This window comes from Phocoena sinus, chromosome 5 (genome assembly GCF_008692025.1).
Source record: "Phocoena sinus isolate mPhoSin1 chromosome 5, mPhoSin1.pri, whole genome shotgun sequence".
NCBI classification, from domain to species: Eukaryota; Metazoa; Chordata; class Mammalia; order Artiodactyla; family Phocoenidae; genus Phocoena; species Phocoena sinus.
In genome coordinates, this window is record NC_045767.1 from 112,026,809 (window position 1) to 112,040,941 (window position 14,133).

The 14,133-nt window shown below is 46.5% G+C and overlaps 1 protein-coding gene across 1 annotated transcript in view; it reads left to right on the forward strand.

The window, feature by feature from the left end:
* The first annotated feature begins 3,285 nt into the window (after nucleotides 1-3,285).
* The window catches only part of NR3C2 (nuclear receptor subfamily 3 group C member 2), a 377,156-nt gene continuing 366,308 nt past the window's right edge, over nucleotides 3,286-14,133 (forward strand). Inside the window, exons 1-2 of the mRNA XM_032633341.1 lie at nucleotides 3,286-3,555; nucleotides 8,909-10,664. Of these exons, the coding sequence (XP_032489232.1) occupies nucleotides 8,911-10,664 (1,754 nt within the window). The 5' untranslated portion in view covers nucleotides 3,286-3,555; nucleotides 8,909-8,910. The remainder of the gene's footprint in view (nucleotides 3,556-8,908; nucleotides 10,665-14,133) is intronic.

A 14,133-nucleotide genomic window follows, 5' to 3' on the forward strand; every position in this document is an offset into this window, starting at 1 on the left:
TCCGCCCCCCGCCGCGCTCCCTTGAGCCGCCCGCCGCCCTCTCGGCTCGGTCGCCCCCCTTTCACTTTCGCGTTTGCGTAGGTGTCTGCCCGGGCGGCGGGAGGGCTCGGGGGCGCGCGGGGCGGCGCGGGGGCGCGCGCGGCGCTCGGCGAGCAGAGAGTGGAGGGGTCCTGGCGCTCGGCCCCTTCCTCCGCTTGCTCGGCCGAGAGGGCGGCGGCGGCGTCCGAGTCGCTGTCAGAGCGAGGGGACCGGTGGCGCCCGCCTCTCCTCGCCATTCTCCCCCGCACGCAGACACCCTGTCCTTCCTCGCCGCCCCCCCACGGTGGGGGTGGGGCACAGGCGCTGCGAGCCCGCGAGAGAGGGGGGAGAGGAGCAGCCTCGCCCGGTGGGCAGCTGGGGAGCAGGAACAGAAACTTTTCCCTGCTGCCCCCCGCGCGTGGTCCCTAGCCCGCGTCTCTCCCCGCGGCTGGGAACTGCACCTGAGGCCGGGGCGCGAGGTCAGGGCTGGACTTTGGGGAGCCGTGGGGAGGGGTGTGGGGTGACGTGCATCGGGGTTCCGTTTGCTCTGGGCCTCCTCGTAGCCAGTGGCCAGGGTGGGAGGGCGGCCACGGGAGCCCCCGGCCCCCTTTCCCACCAGCTGGTGGCTGGATGCTTTGCTGCCTCCTCCCGCTAGTGAGGGTGTGACCCGGCGAGGGGGCCGCGGCGCCACGGGCTCCCCCTGCGGCCGCCCCCTTAACACACACACACACACACACACACACACGCACACACACACACGCTCAGCCGCCCGAGCTGTCACCGGCCACCCCAGGCCTGGGGAGGGGGCGCGGAGAGCCCGTTGCGGGGCGGCCGGCTTGGGGTCATCCCGCCGGACTTCCCGGCTCTCAGGGCCGCCGCCGTCACCGCCCAGGAGACCCAGCAGCCCCGGGAGAGGGGCCCGCCTGAGGCCCGGCCGCCAGCTGCTGGGGGCGGGCGGGCGCCCGCGTCCCGCTCTGCGCGATTTGGCGCCGCCGCCTCGCCTCCTCCTGCCGGGTAACGACACTACTGCTCTATTGCTCTACCCACCGTCAGTAGGGCGACTGCCGGGATTCTCTTCCTCTCCATCCTTACCGCCGATCTGCTAATATTGGACTTGCTGGTGGCGGCAATAGCGGCGGCGGCGGGAGTTGGTTGCCCCCACCCACCCCCCGCGCCCCAGCTTCCCCACCATGTCCTAGAAAAGGTGAGTGCGGCGACAGTCACTTTGCGCTGACAGCGGCGGGAGGGGGCCCGGGGAGCACAGGGCTGCCCCAGGGAAGGCATGGTCCGCGCAGAGGGCGCGGGTTGGCGAACCGAGGTGGGCTGCGGTCAGGAGATGAGGTGCCCGCCGGGCCGCCTCCGGGCGCGGGTGCTGGGCGGCGGGCGAGCAATCGCGGCGGCTCTCCCTGCAAGATTCTAACCTAGATTCTGCAAGAAGCTGAGATCCAGGGCAAGACCGGCCCTCCGTAAAGGAGGTAAAAACTTAGTAAAAGAGACACGTCCATTCCTTTAATAATGAATAATTCGGCGGCGCAGGCAGAGCCGCTGTCTCCTCTCGTGCGCGGGCGCTAGGTCCGGGACTCCCTTCGCTCCTGCCGGCCGCCCGCGCTCGGCCCCGGGTGCGATCGATGCCCAGCTGCTCGTTTGGCCAGGAGAGCGCGCATGACCTCGAGCCCCGCGGGAAAGTTGGGACACTTGCGGGGACTCCCGGCTGCTGGTGCGCAGGGGGCCGCTCAGCGCGGGGGACTGTTGAGCACCAGAGTCGGGGGTTGGGACCAGCTCTCTTGCGCCGCCGCCGTCTCTCCCGCAGCCAGGGAGTTTTGTACCTGGAGCGGCGGAGAGTTCGAGGTTTCCTGGGTTCTGGGTCTGAATCCTGAAGCTTAATTAACTGTAAGGAGAGGAGGGGCCTTTGAGCACAGGGCTAACTCCCTCCCCCCTTCCGAGTTTGGCTGGTGCGGGGCAAGGGTGAGGTGGGAGGCTGCACAGCTGCCGCCGCCGGGCTGCGGGTCGCCAAGGGCCGGGGGACCAGATTTAGGTGTGTACGTCACTGGTGCTGACTCTGGGCCAGCCGGGAATCTAAAACGGAGCCTCATACGCGGAGCCTCAAAGTCCTTAGAAATCAAAGTTAAGAAGCCCATCCTTTCGCTTAGTAGCTTCAGCGTTTGGGTGGGCGGGAGGAGAATCGAGGTGGAGGCGATTGGAGGGAAACCGAAATTTCTTCTTGCAGACACTTGATCCTTAGAAAACAGTTTGTTTCCTTCCCCACTCCCGTTTGTTTCTCCCAATTATGTGCATGCCCCCCCCCCCCATTATAAAGAAGTGACTCTCCTCGATGGTAAGCTTTCTTTCAAACGGAACTAGTGGAAAAATCCAATACGAAAGTAATAAATACAGCAACAAAATTATAAGGGAGGAGTGCAGCAGCTCTTGACCCTGGCACTTTTTCGGGGGTGGGGGAGGTGGAAGAGAAGCTGTGTTTAAAGGGTTTTGGCTGCAGTGAAATCACTCGCTTTTCCGGCACGGTTAAAACAAGGAAATTCAAATCGAGTGGGAACGTGATCCTCTTGCTCGCTGGCTGCGGACGCTGCGGCTTCTCGGCTGAGAGGTAACTCGACAGACAGACGGGAGGGGCGGGCAGCGGAACCTCGGGGGTCTGAAGAAGCCCACTGAGAGTCCTGCCCTGAGCGCGGACGCGGTGGGTGGCGCCTGGGTCAAGGCTGCCGCTCACCTGGAGCTGCAGGTGGAGAGCGACAGGGGACGGCACCTTAACTGGCATTCGGAAAAACCGACTTCTTCCGCGTCACCAGACTTTTCACGTCTTTCCAGACATCCCGGGTTTAGCCAGGAGGAGAGCCAGGTGGGCGTGAGCAACTTTGGGGCAGTCAAGCGATGGGGGCGGGGGGCTGCGGGTGGAGGGTACCTAGTGGCGTAGCCGCTGCCCCGCACCCCAAGCGGCCACCGCTTCTGCGGCTTTAAGGGAGCTGCCGAGTCCAGGCTGTGTCGCAGCAACTTTGTATCAGTCATGTCGCCCTCCTGGTGACTGACAGCCGGAATTGTCCAATGAGAAGCCAGCCTGACCCGTGCAGCGTGGAGACTCGCTTCCCTCCGGGCCAATGGGAAGGGCCCAGGGAGGCGGGATAGCAACCTGAACTTTTTATCTGGACATGTGACCGGCTTTTAAAAGGGCCGGCCCTGGAGCTGGCCCACTCCCCCTCCGGGCTTTCGCCCGCCCTCTCGAGCTCTCTCCCTCCCTACTTCGCCCGTCCTGGCCCTACCCGTGCCCCTCCTCTCCGCCCCTCCGCGCCCGGGGTGTCATTGGACTGGGAAGACGTAAGCCAACTTCAGGCCGCTCGGAGGAAACGCGTGCAGTCACCTGGGTGCAAGAGCGTTGCTGCCTCGGACTCTCCCGCTGCAGGGAGAGCGGCACTCGCTGGCCTGGATGTTGTTGGATTTAGGGGGGCTCCGTAGCAGGAGTGTCGTGGCGTTGGCAAGCGCTGCAACAGGTAGACGCCGTGAGACGGACCCTGGCCGAGGCAGGTGTGTACGGGTGCGCGGCTGGGCGCCGCTTGCCCGGGTCGGCGTGCGGCCGCGGCGCGGGAGCGTGCACTTTGCAGGGAGAAGTGGCTGCGTAATCCGGAGGCAGTCAGTAGGGTGCTGTGTGCTTGTTGTTTTGTTTTGGTTTTCCACTTTTTCTCCCCTTTGACCGCCAGAGGACTATTTTGGGAAAGTTTGGCCACTTTGGATAAATGCCCTCTAACGAGCAGCTTTCAACCGGCTTTGGCAGTGGGAGGTCTACCGCCCTTCCCTTTACCCAAAGATGAATTTCGGATCGTTTTCCTTGTACAGTTTTTAAAGGACGTTTGAATAATATTTCTTTCCTCTATCAATTGCGGAAGCACCCAAATCTCAGCCGGAGGTGTAGCGGTAAAAGGGCAGTTGAAGGAGATAACAGATCCTGATAGATCCTGTATGAAAGGGGCTCTGGAAATTCGTGCATTTCCCGTTCCTTAGTATTCGCGAAACTCCTGAAAGAGATTATGCTTTCTGTGGCATCGGTTGGAATTCTAAAGGCATCCAAGAAGGGATGAGGCTTCTTTTGGTGGCATCAGTACCCTGCTACTGAATTTAGGTGCACAGCTTTTCCTAATGAATTTTAAAAGGCCGGGTTTAAATCTTAATGGTTTATGGCACCAACAGTTTTAACTATTTATTATAACAAGTTTTCAAGTAGGAAAACTTGATAGCAGACAAGTTTTTGAAACCACTTAATTTCAAATGCAGTAATTGCTCTTTAACATTTGAATTGCCATTTCTCTAAGTGCTGTTATTGATCATATTTACATAGTAATGATAACAGCGTTCTCCGTCTGTGAAGTTCTGGGAAGTATTAATTTTATATCTGACTTCATAGCACGCTATCATGGAAATGCTTGAGGAGAGAAGTTTTTAAAAATAATCTGAAGGGGAGTTTTTTCCTTTAAGGGAGAAATAGTTTAGTTCGGGGCTTTTAGAAAGATCAGGTGGCTCAGTGAATTAGGTGAGTGAATAGAAATCAGATGTGTTCAGTTCTAACTGGTTCTCCGGCTCCCTTAGGTGACCTTAGGCTGATTTCTATCATTTACCTCATCTGTAAAAAAGAGGAACATAGTAATAGTTATGCAGGGGGGAAGACAGCAAAATAGTTACAGTGAACTTTTACAACTATGCAACTGGTGCAAATTATGAAATTCTTAAGGTTCTGTCTTTAAGATGTCATTATAGTCATATAACTATAGAAAATGATGCATTTGAAGGGAACTATGTTTGAGGGGTAGTAAAAGTGAAAGTGTTTTCAGATAAAATATAAATTCGCAAGATTCCTTGTTAATATTCCTGGAAAAAAACTACTTCCTTGTAGAAAACAGCAATTTAACACAGTCTGTAAAATATAAAATTTTAAAGTCAGGTTTTTCCTTTGCAAAATAGTGTTTAAGAGCATATATATGACTTAAGGTAGAACTATCAGTGCTTTTCCTTACTTTCCTTATGTGAAAGTTCCTTTATTTTTTTTGGGTGGGGGGAGGCCGTTTGCATGAAAATTAAGGGGTCCTCATTGTTTTTGTCTTCGTCTCAAGGGAGCCTCTGTTAACAGTTTCCATTTGTAAGGGAGACAAACCTGATTTTATATAAGCTAGATTTGTATACTGGTATCTGTTTCGTCTTATACTTTAGTAACAAAACTTTCCCTTTACCATCTGGATATTAAGTTCTATGAGGATCATATTCATCAACTAATATTTTGAGTATTCACTAGTAAGTTCAGGAAATTCTGCTCAAGCCATGGTCCTTATGCCGGTTTTAAAAAGACAGCTTGGATTTCCTGGACACTGTAGGAAATAATTACCTAAACTGATCCATTTGTTTTACAGAGAAGACCAATTAAGATAATCGGGAGAATTCAGCATAAAATACTTCAATAATCATATTCTTTTAAAGACGCAGTCTTTAAAAATATTTGCAGTGGAAACATGCTGATGTCCTCCATTCTTTTGTGTTTGTTGCCAGCCTTTACTCTGTTTTCTTTGTTGAGAGGTGCATTAGGTTGGTAGATGAGAATACCTTAAACAAAGCTAATGTAATAGATTTCAGCAAAACCTTTTGCAAATTCTCTAATGATAGCCCTGTCAATAATGTGGTGAAATGCAGGCTGGTTTATGTTATTGTCAAGAGAGTTCAAGGCTAGCCAGACTGGACTTGGAAAGTTATGATCACCTGCATGATGTTAGCTGACAAGGTGCTTCCTTGTAGATTGCTTTAAGATGGTTCTTGCCCGTCAGGTCCTGTAGAGATTCTCTTCAAATCTTCACATAGCCTTACATATCCGTGGCTCCTGCTTTGAGGCAGAGTGGTGAAAAGTGTCCCTCAGCCTGCTAGTAGGTGTTCTGTGAAAAAAAGGTGCAGTAACCAAATTATTTAGAGGACTCTGGATTAAAAAGGAAACAGATTTCTGTACCGTGGAACTTCCCTGGAGTTTTAGCATGCAAATTTCCACTGTGAAACTTCAGAAAAGGCAGTGAGTGATCATGCTTTCCAAAAGACAATTTGGAGGATGAATTTTTGGAGAGGGGTCTGGATGAGGATGGCCCTTCAGACCCAGGGCAGATGGTTCTCTTGCCTGGGGGGCAAGGAGCGATACTGTAGGTGTGGGAGTGAGGAGGGGTGAGCCTGTGGAGACCTTTGGTAAGGGTGCCAAGGCAAGGGTGACTTCTGGGCATGTGGGTAGAGGGTGGTGCAGTTCACCAAGACAGAGAATGTGGGTTTAGGGACAGGGTTGGGGGTGGGGGAATGATACACAGAAGGTGTTCAGTTTTGAACAGGAGTAGACATGTTTCTTGTGGTGTTTAATGAACTTGGACCTGAAACATCTATACGTTAGATATACATCTGTTCAAGTTTGCTGTGGGGAAGACAGAATATTCTCAGGTAGAAGTAGAAGCAGGACATAATATTTACTGGTATTTTCAACCCATGGCTACTATTAAATGGTTTTTCAGTAAGGTAGAAAAGGCCAGTATTAGCTGTTTTGGTCCCATTTCACTATATATATATTTTTTTTCTTTTTTTTCTTTTTTCCACTTTCACTTAGCTTTCATCCACATTAAGTTTTTCAGCTGGAATTACCAGATTACCTCCTCAAGCTTCGTAATTTGACTTATTTTCCACTGTTTTGTGATTTGATTTGTGATTAGGAATTTATAGAAAAATGTTCTTTAAGTAAAAGCACACTGCATAATTGGGAGATTTTAATGTCCACAAGTTACTGAGTATTGATTATGTTATAATAGTTTAACTTTCTTAAATTTGCATTATGCTGTCGTCTTGGGATGCAGTGGTAGAATTGATAAAGTTTCTGCCTTCTGGGAACTTAAAGTCTAGTGTAGAGTACAGAAAAGTAAGAGGTAATTATGATACTTGGACAATTTGGGCATTGAATTTTGTCAGTGAGCCCTGCAATATCTCATGCCAGTTTATTTAGTAGAGTCATTATATTATTTTTCTATGATAATTAATATAATTTCTGGAGCAAAAAAGCATCCTAGTCTCTTTTTAATGAGGGGAACATAGGGCAGATGGAGATTGTGAGTGGCAAAAGTTGGTGGGGAGAGGACTGAGAGGCCTAAAGTAATATTTGTATTCAGAACTGCAGAAACTGCATCTTGTAGATCAGGACCTTTATTTGGGTCAGAGAATGTTTACACAGCTGAAAGGATTTTAAAAATGCATACTTAAAGATTTTAATTGTTTTATGCATGAAAATGCATAAATGAAGTTTTATTGAGAGTGAGTTAATTTTCTTTGAGATATGTTTCTTTAGAGTGGTGGTTCTCAAACGAGGGGTGGTTTTGCACCCACCAGCCCCAGAGACATTTGTCAAGGTCTGGAGGCAGTCTGGGCTGTCACAACAGGGGAGGAGGAATGCTACTGGCATCTAGTGGGTAGGGGTCAGGGAGACTGCTGGACATCTTATGATGTGTAAGACAGATCTCAACAAAGAATTATCAGGTCCCAAATAGGGCCAAGGTTGAGATAGCTTGGTGTAGACACCTGGGATCAAATTCCAGCTCTGCTGTGTGGCCCCTGCCTCAGTTTCCCCAGTTGTATCATTTGGAATAATACTTTTGCCAGTCTTGTAGGGTTGTTTATAAGGGTAAATAAGTTAATATATGTGAAAGGCTTGTAATATGGCATTGAATGATATAATGCATAAGAATTATATAAATATAGCCTATTATCATTATTCTACCTATGAAATAAATTTATAGAGAGAGCCAGTGAGTAAGATGGTATATGTAAAACAATCCTGTGGGCTCCCTGAGGAGGGGGACTGGGCCTGTTTTGTTTATCACTGTAGATTCAGTGACTACTTCTAGGCCCAGGATGTAGCACATACTGGGTAAATATTTGTTGAATGAATGAACACATAAATTGTCAGGGCCCATCTCAAACTTCCTCCATTAACTGTTGAGACTGAAACTGGCTGTCTGTTGGGAGTCGCTTTAGCAGAAGTACTGCTAGGTCAGACTGCATGTCAGAGTCCTTGCCAGGATTGAAATACAGACTAGAGTCCTGATATTCTTAAGTTGTCCTACAGCCTCTCTGTTATCGACCAGCTTAATTAATCAGGATATGTGACTCTTCACGTAATAGAGTTGATTTTAAATTATCTTCATCACTAATCCATTTTTAGAAAATCTTATTGTTTTAAAAGTAATTATTAAGTTATTTTGCCTGTGATCATTCACTTGATGACTTTATATTGGGAAATGGTAACATTAATTGCATTTCCTCGTTGTTTTTAATAAAGCCACGTATTAGATATGGAAAGCAGCTTCCATATGCTGGAAAGACTCCAAAGGCTTTGGAGTTAGAAGATTTAGTTTTAAACCTGACTTTGTCACTTATTATGCCTTTGACCTTGGGCGAGTTGCCCTCTTCACTAAGCCCTCAGTTTTCTCCTTGCCTGCCTCATGAGTCCCCAGGATTACTTTGCATATTAAATAAGTTAACATTTGTAAATACTCTTTGCAAACTCTAAAGGCTGTATTATAGCAAAGATGATTTATTGGTAAAGATTCTTTGCAACCTCTAAAGGCTGTATTATAGCAAAGACGTTACTTTTATTTACATGTAAAATAGTTTTATTGCTTCTTATATTCTGACTTCCAAATTATAGTCAAGACTGTTGTATCAGCACCTAAGAAGGTAATAATTTTAATATAACTAGAAGTATTGCTTATAATAAGTAGAATATGTATTTAGAGATCATTCCATGCAATTTCAGAATGTCTTTTAGAGTAATCTTGCTATCAAGAACTCTAATTCAGTTTTTTAATATAAATTTATTTGTTAGCTATGGAAACCAAAGGCTACCACAGTCTCCCTGAAGGTCTAGATATGGAAAGACGGTGGGGTCAAGCTTCTCAGGCTACGGAGCGTTCTTCCTCGGGACCTACAGAGCGGACCGATGAGAATAACTACATGGAGGTCGTCAACATAAGCTGTGTTTCCGGTGCTATTCCAAACAACAGTACTCAAGGAAGCAGCAAAGAAAAACAGGAACTACTCCCTTGCCTTCAGCAAGACAATAATCGGTCTGGGATTTTACCATCTGATATTAAAACCGAGCTGGAATCTAAGGAACTTTCGGCAACCGTGGCTGAGTCCATGGGCTTATACATGGATTCCGTAAGAGAGGCCGACTATGCTTATGATCAGCAGAACCCGCAAGGAAGCGCGAGTCCAGCAAAGATCTATCCACACGTCGAACAGATGGTGAAATTTTATAAAGAAAATGGCCACCGTCCCTCCACTCTGGGGAATGTGAGCAGGCCCTTGAGGTCCTTCATGACTGACTCGGGGAGCTCCGAGAATGGCGGGGTCATGCGCACCATGGTGAAGAGCCCCATCCTGTGTCACGAGAAGAGCCCCTCTGTTTGCAGCCCTCTGAATATGTCATCTTCGGGTTGCAGCCCTGCTGGCATCAGCTGTGTGTCCTCCACCTCGGCTAGCTTTGGCAGTTTCACAGTGCACAGCCCCATCGCCCAGGGCACTCCTCTGCCGTGCTCCCCTAATGTGGAGAATCGGGGTTCCAGGTCACACAGCCCAGCCCACGCCAGCAACGTGGGCTCTCCTCTCTCCAGTCCGTTGAGTAGCATGAAATCCCCCATTTCCAGCCCCCCGAGTCACTGCAGTGTAAAATCTCCAGTCTCCAGTCCTAATAACGTCCTTCTGCGATCCTGTGTATCCAGCCCGGCAAATATCAACAACTCGAGGTGCTCTGTTTCCAGCCCTTCCAACACAAATAACAGATCCACACTGTCCAGCCCAACTGCTAGTACCGTGGGATCTATCTGTAGCCCGGGAGGCAACGCCTTCAGCTACACTGCTTCGGGCACCCCGGCTGGATCCAGTGCAGCCCGGGATGCGGTTCCTAGTCCAGACACACACGAGAAAGGTGCTCGTGAGCTTCCCTTTCCTAAGACTGAGGAGGCAGAGAGTGCAGTCTCCAATGGTGTGACTGGCCAGCTTAACATCATCCAGTACATAAAGCCGGAGCCAGATGGAGCTTTTAGCAGCTCGTGTCTAGGAGGAAATAGCAAAATAAATTCTGATTCCCCATTCTCAGTACCAATAAAACAAGAATCAACCAAGCATTCATGTTCGGGCACCTCTTTTAAAGGGAATCCAGCCGTCAACCCCTTTCCATTCATGGATGGCTCATATTTTTCCTTTATGGATGATAAAGACTATTATTCTCTATCAGGAATTTTAGGACCACCTGTGCCCGGCTTCGATGGTAACTGTGAAGGCAGTGGCTTCCCAATGGGGATAAAACAAGAACCGGATGATGGGAGCTATTACCCGGAGGCCAGCATCCCTTCATCTGCCATTGTTGGTGTGAATTCAGGTGGACAGTCCTTTCACTACAGGATTGGTGCTCAAGGTACAATATCTTTATCACGATCAGCTAGAGACCAATCTTTCCAACACTTGAGCTCCTTTCCTCCCATCAATACTTTAGTGGAGTCGTGGAAATCACACGGTGACCTGTCATCTAGAAGTGATGGATATCCGGTCCTAGAGTACATTCCAGAAAATGTATCAAGGTAAGTGGGCCTTTTTTTCCTGTTTTGAAAATGGCTTTATAAAATGCTGAAGGTTAGCACTATCTTTACAGTTAAGAAATTTAAACACGTTTGATTTTTGTTTTCAGCATGGTCATTTAGCGCTTCTCCCTTCGCTTGTTGGTATGTTACTACTCTTTTGAAATAGAGAAACCAAAAATTCTGTGAATCTCTTAGAAAATATTTGTGTTGATTTTGAAGGAGTGTATTTAGGTGTTTTTCCCCCTCTGCATTGCCTGTTTTAGGTGTTTAGGAAAAGTTTGTTTCCTATTGTCTGTTACTATATTTACTTTAGCAAACTAGTGCTAGATTTTTTTTTTTCTTTAGCTGTGTACGCGTTCACTAAAATTGCTTTAAATTGGTCTCTTTGTGGTCATAGTCTTTTTTTACCTTTAATTTTCTTTATTAACCACTTCATTGGTTGTGAAAAATGAAAGGAAACCCCAAATCTGTTACCCACAAGCTCCCCACCTTCTTCATCTTTTTCTAGATTGGTTAATCGTATGCAAGTTGTGGTGTTCAGTACAAATAAATCATTTCCTTAACTCTGGAGGGCTTTTTAAAGACTCAGCACATCTAAAATTACTAAGTGGCCCGTCTTGCTTTCTTACTCATTGGAAGTGAAGTATGTCACTGCAGTTTTGAGCTGGTATATTTATAACTTTTAAGATCTGCAAGAAGACATACTTTACTTACTGTAAAATACCTCTTGGCTTTCCTTCATGCAGATAGCATATTGTATATATTTAGAAAAAACAAGGAAGAGGTTTTAGATATGACTCTGAAGGGTGGTTCTAAGTTATGCAATGAATACTTGCATTGGACTTTGATTCAGTACTGTGTTTTTTATACGGTTGTGGTCAACGATCCCTGTATTGAACATACAAAGAATAGATTTCCTAGATATAGTTCACGTGGGCATCTAGGAAGATGTGGCTGTTTTCCTTAAAAACTTATTTGGTGGGAAAAATGGCCATTCCCATTAACAAGATGTAAGGTTGACGTGTATTCCTTACTCTTTCTCCTTCGGTTTTTTACCGAAGCAAAAGGAAACACTTTCATTTGTGCATTATTTTCATCATCATCAACTCATACCTCGCTCCTCTTGCTTTTATAGAAGCACACATTCCATAAAGGAAATTTACACATTGTTACAGTTCTCGGTAGCACGACTAGTCAGTCCTATCCTAATGCTGCCTGTCTCTCCTGAATTCTAAACTCTTTACACAAATGCTGAGGTGGCATGGTTTTCCTCAGAACCAAGCTCAGCAGGTGTTCCACTGCTAGTGCTTTGTTTTACTTTCAGAGCAGGACATTTTGCACACGATGTAGATATTTTTGTAAGTGATGTTTGTAGTAGGTTATTCAGAGCGGGGACAGCCTGATAGTTAAAGAGCATGGCTGCCCTGGTTGAAATCCCCAGCCCTGCCCCTTAACTGTTTTGTGACCCTGTGCACATCCCATCACCTTTCTGGACTTGAGTCTTCTCATCTGTAAAAAGGTAATTCAGTAGTACCCATCTCAAGGGTAGTCAAGACAATTGAGTTAATTTATGAGAAGCACTTTGACTCCCATCTGGTACACAGTACGCACCATAGAGTATTATATACAGCTCATCGATTGCTCTTAGCATTTAATTCAATTGTTTTCATAACCTTTAGTTTCCGTTTCCTTTAGAGTTCTCTTTTCTGCATTCTGTGAAATTCCACAAAATCTTTTAAAGACATATGCATAGTGTAAGGAAATGTTTGTTGATAAATTCTTACGATTAAATTATTTTTTTTATGGTTAGGCACCCCACATTTGTTACTACATTTCTATTTATGCTCTTTTACCTTTGAAGGCTATTGCTTTGGGTAATGATATTTCTGGTAGAAATACTAGAGTGATACTAGCTAAAATCAGTAATTCTCTTTTGTTTGTTCCGTATCCTATTTCTACTGTTTTAATTGTCTTTTTCACACTCAACTCATGAAGCCCCTCCTGGTGGTCTGGGGACCCATAGCCTTACATATTCGTATAAATCAGTGACCTTGAGCCTACTCTGCCTTTGTGGGAACCTGGGGTGTTGTCTGGTGTCTCTTCTTGAGCCTTCCAAAATTCTTACTGAGCTTGTTAATATAGTCAGAGGGGATTCCTTTTGTTTACATATATACTGGTATTGTGCTAGTTAATATAAGTTTTCCAAAAACTGTAATGTCAAAGCTTTAATGTTATTCAAAGTCTCTTTTAGATTACTAATTCTTTACAGCTTTTCCTGGTGAATATTATCCAAATGTATTTGTTTTGATCATTCTCAGAGTAAACTTAGATTTTTTTTCTGGATTTCAGTCTACATGTTATAATATTTAATTTAATCTCATCCAAGCTTCATTATTGGCCTCTTCTTTTGTGTCTTTTGGACCAAATCCAACCCTTCTGCCTGTGTCATAATTTATCATGATGATACCCCGTTCCAGGGAATGTTGGATTAATGAATTAAAGATTGTAAAGGATCCAGGCAGTGCGAAACTGCTTCTGAGTTTCATAATATCCTTTATCTTTAGGTTCAACTCTAAACTATTTTCAAGTAGATGCTGAAGTATTGTTTGGGGTTCCTGAGACCTTTTCAGGGAGGTCCACAAACTCAAAAATTGTGCATTGGTAAAAGCCATTCAAAATGGGAGATAGGGCTTCCCTGGTGGAGCAGTGGTTGAGAGTCCGCCTGCCGATGCAGGGGACACGGGTTCGTGCCCTGGTCCGGGAAGATCCCACATGCCGTGGAGCGGCTGGGCCCGTGAGCCATGGCCGCTGAGCCTGCGCATCCGGAGCCTGTGCTCCGCAATGGGAGAGGCCACAACAGTGAGAGAGGCCTGCGTAACGCAAAAAAAAAAAAAAAAAAAAAAAAATGGAAGATAGACCAACGGTTTTAATGTAATAGTGTGTGAAAAGTTCACTGATAGAGTTTCAGATTCCATGTGGCAACTAAGCTTTAAGAAACCACTGACTCTCCATTTTCAGTGTCGTGTTAAAGAATCGTATCTGCAATGATCTGAAATGACCATTAAAATGCTCTTCCTTTTTCCAACAATGTATCAGTGTGAAGCCAGGTTTTCTTCATATTCTTGAACCAGAACACATCACCACACATTGACCACAGAAGTAGATAGGAGAATCCAGCTGTCTTCTATTAAGCGAGACAATAGACTTGCAAAACTGTAAAACAGTGCTGCTCTTTTCACTAAAGTTTTTGTTCTGGGAAATAATTTTTTTTTCACATATGCACTTTTATGTTAATGTGTGATGACTTCTTTTAAATGATTTAAAAGAAATATTCGTTTTAATTTCTAATAGGGTAGATATCAATAGATAGAAATGCAGATAAACAAAACCTCTTGTCCTCAATACATTTTAAGAGTGGAAAGGCATCCCGAGACCCAGAAGTTGAGAACTGCTGGTCTCTTCTATCCTA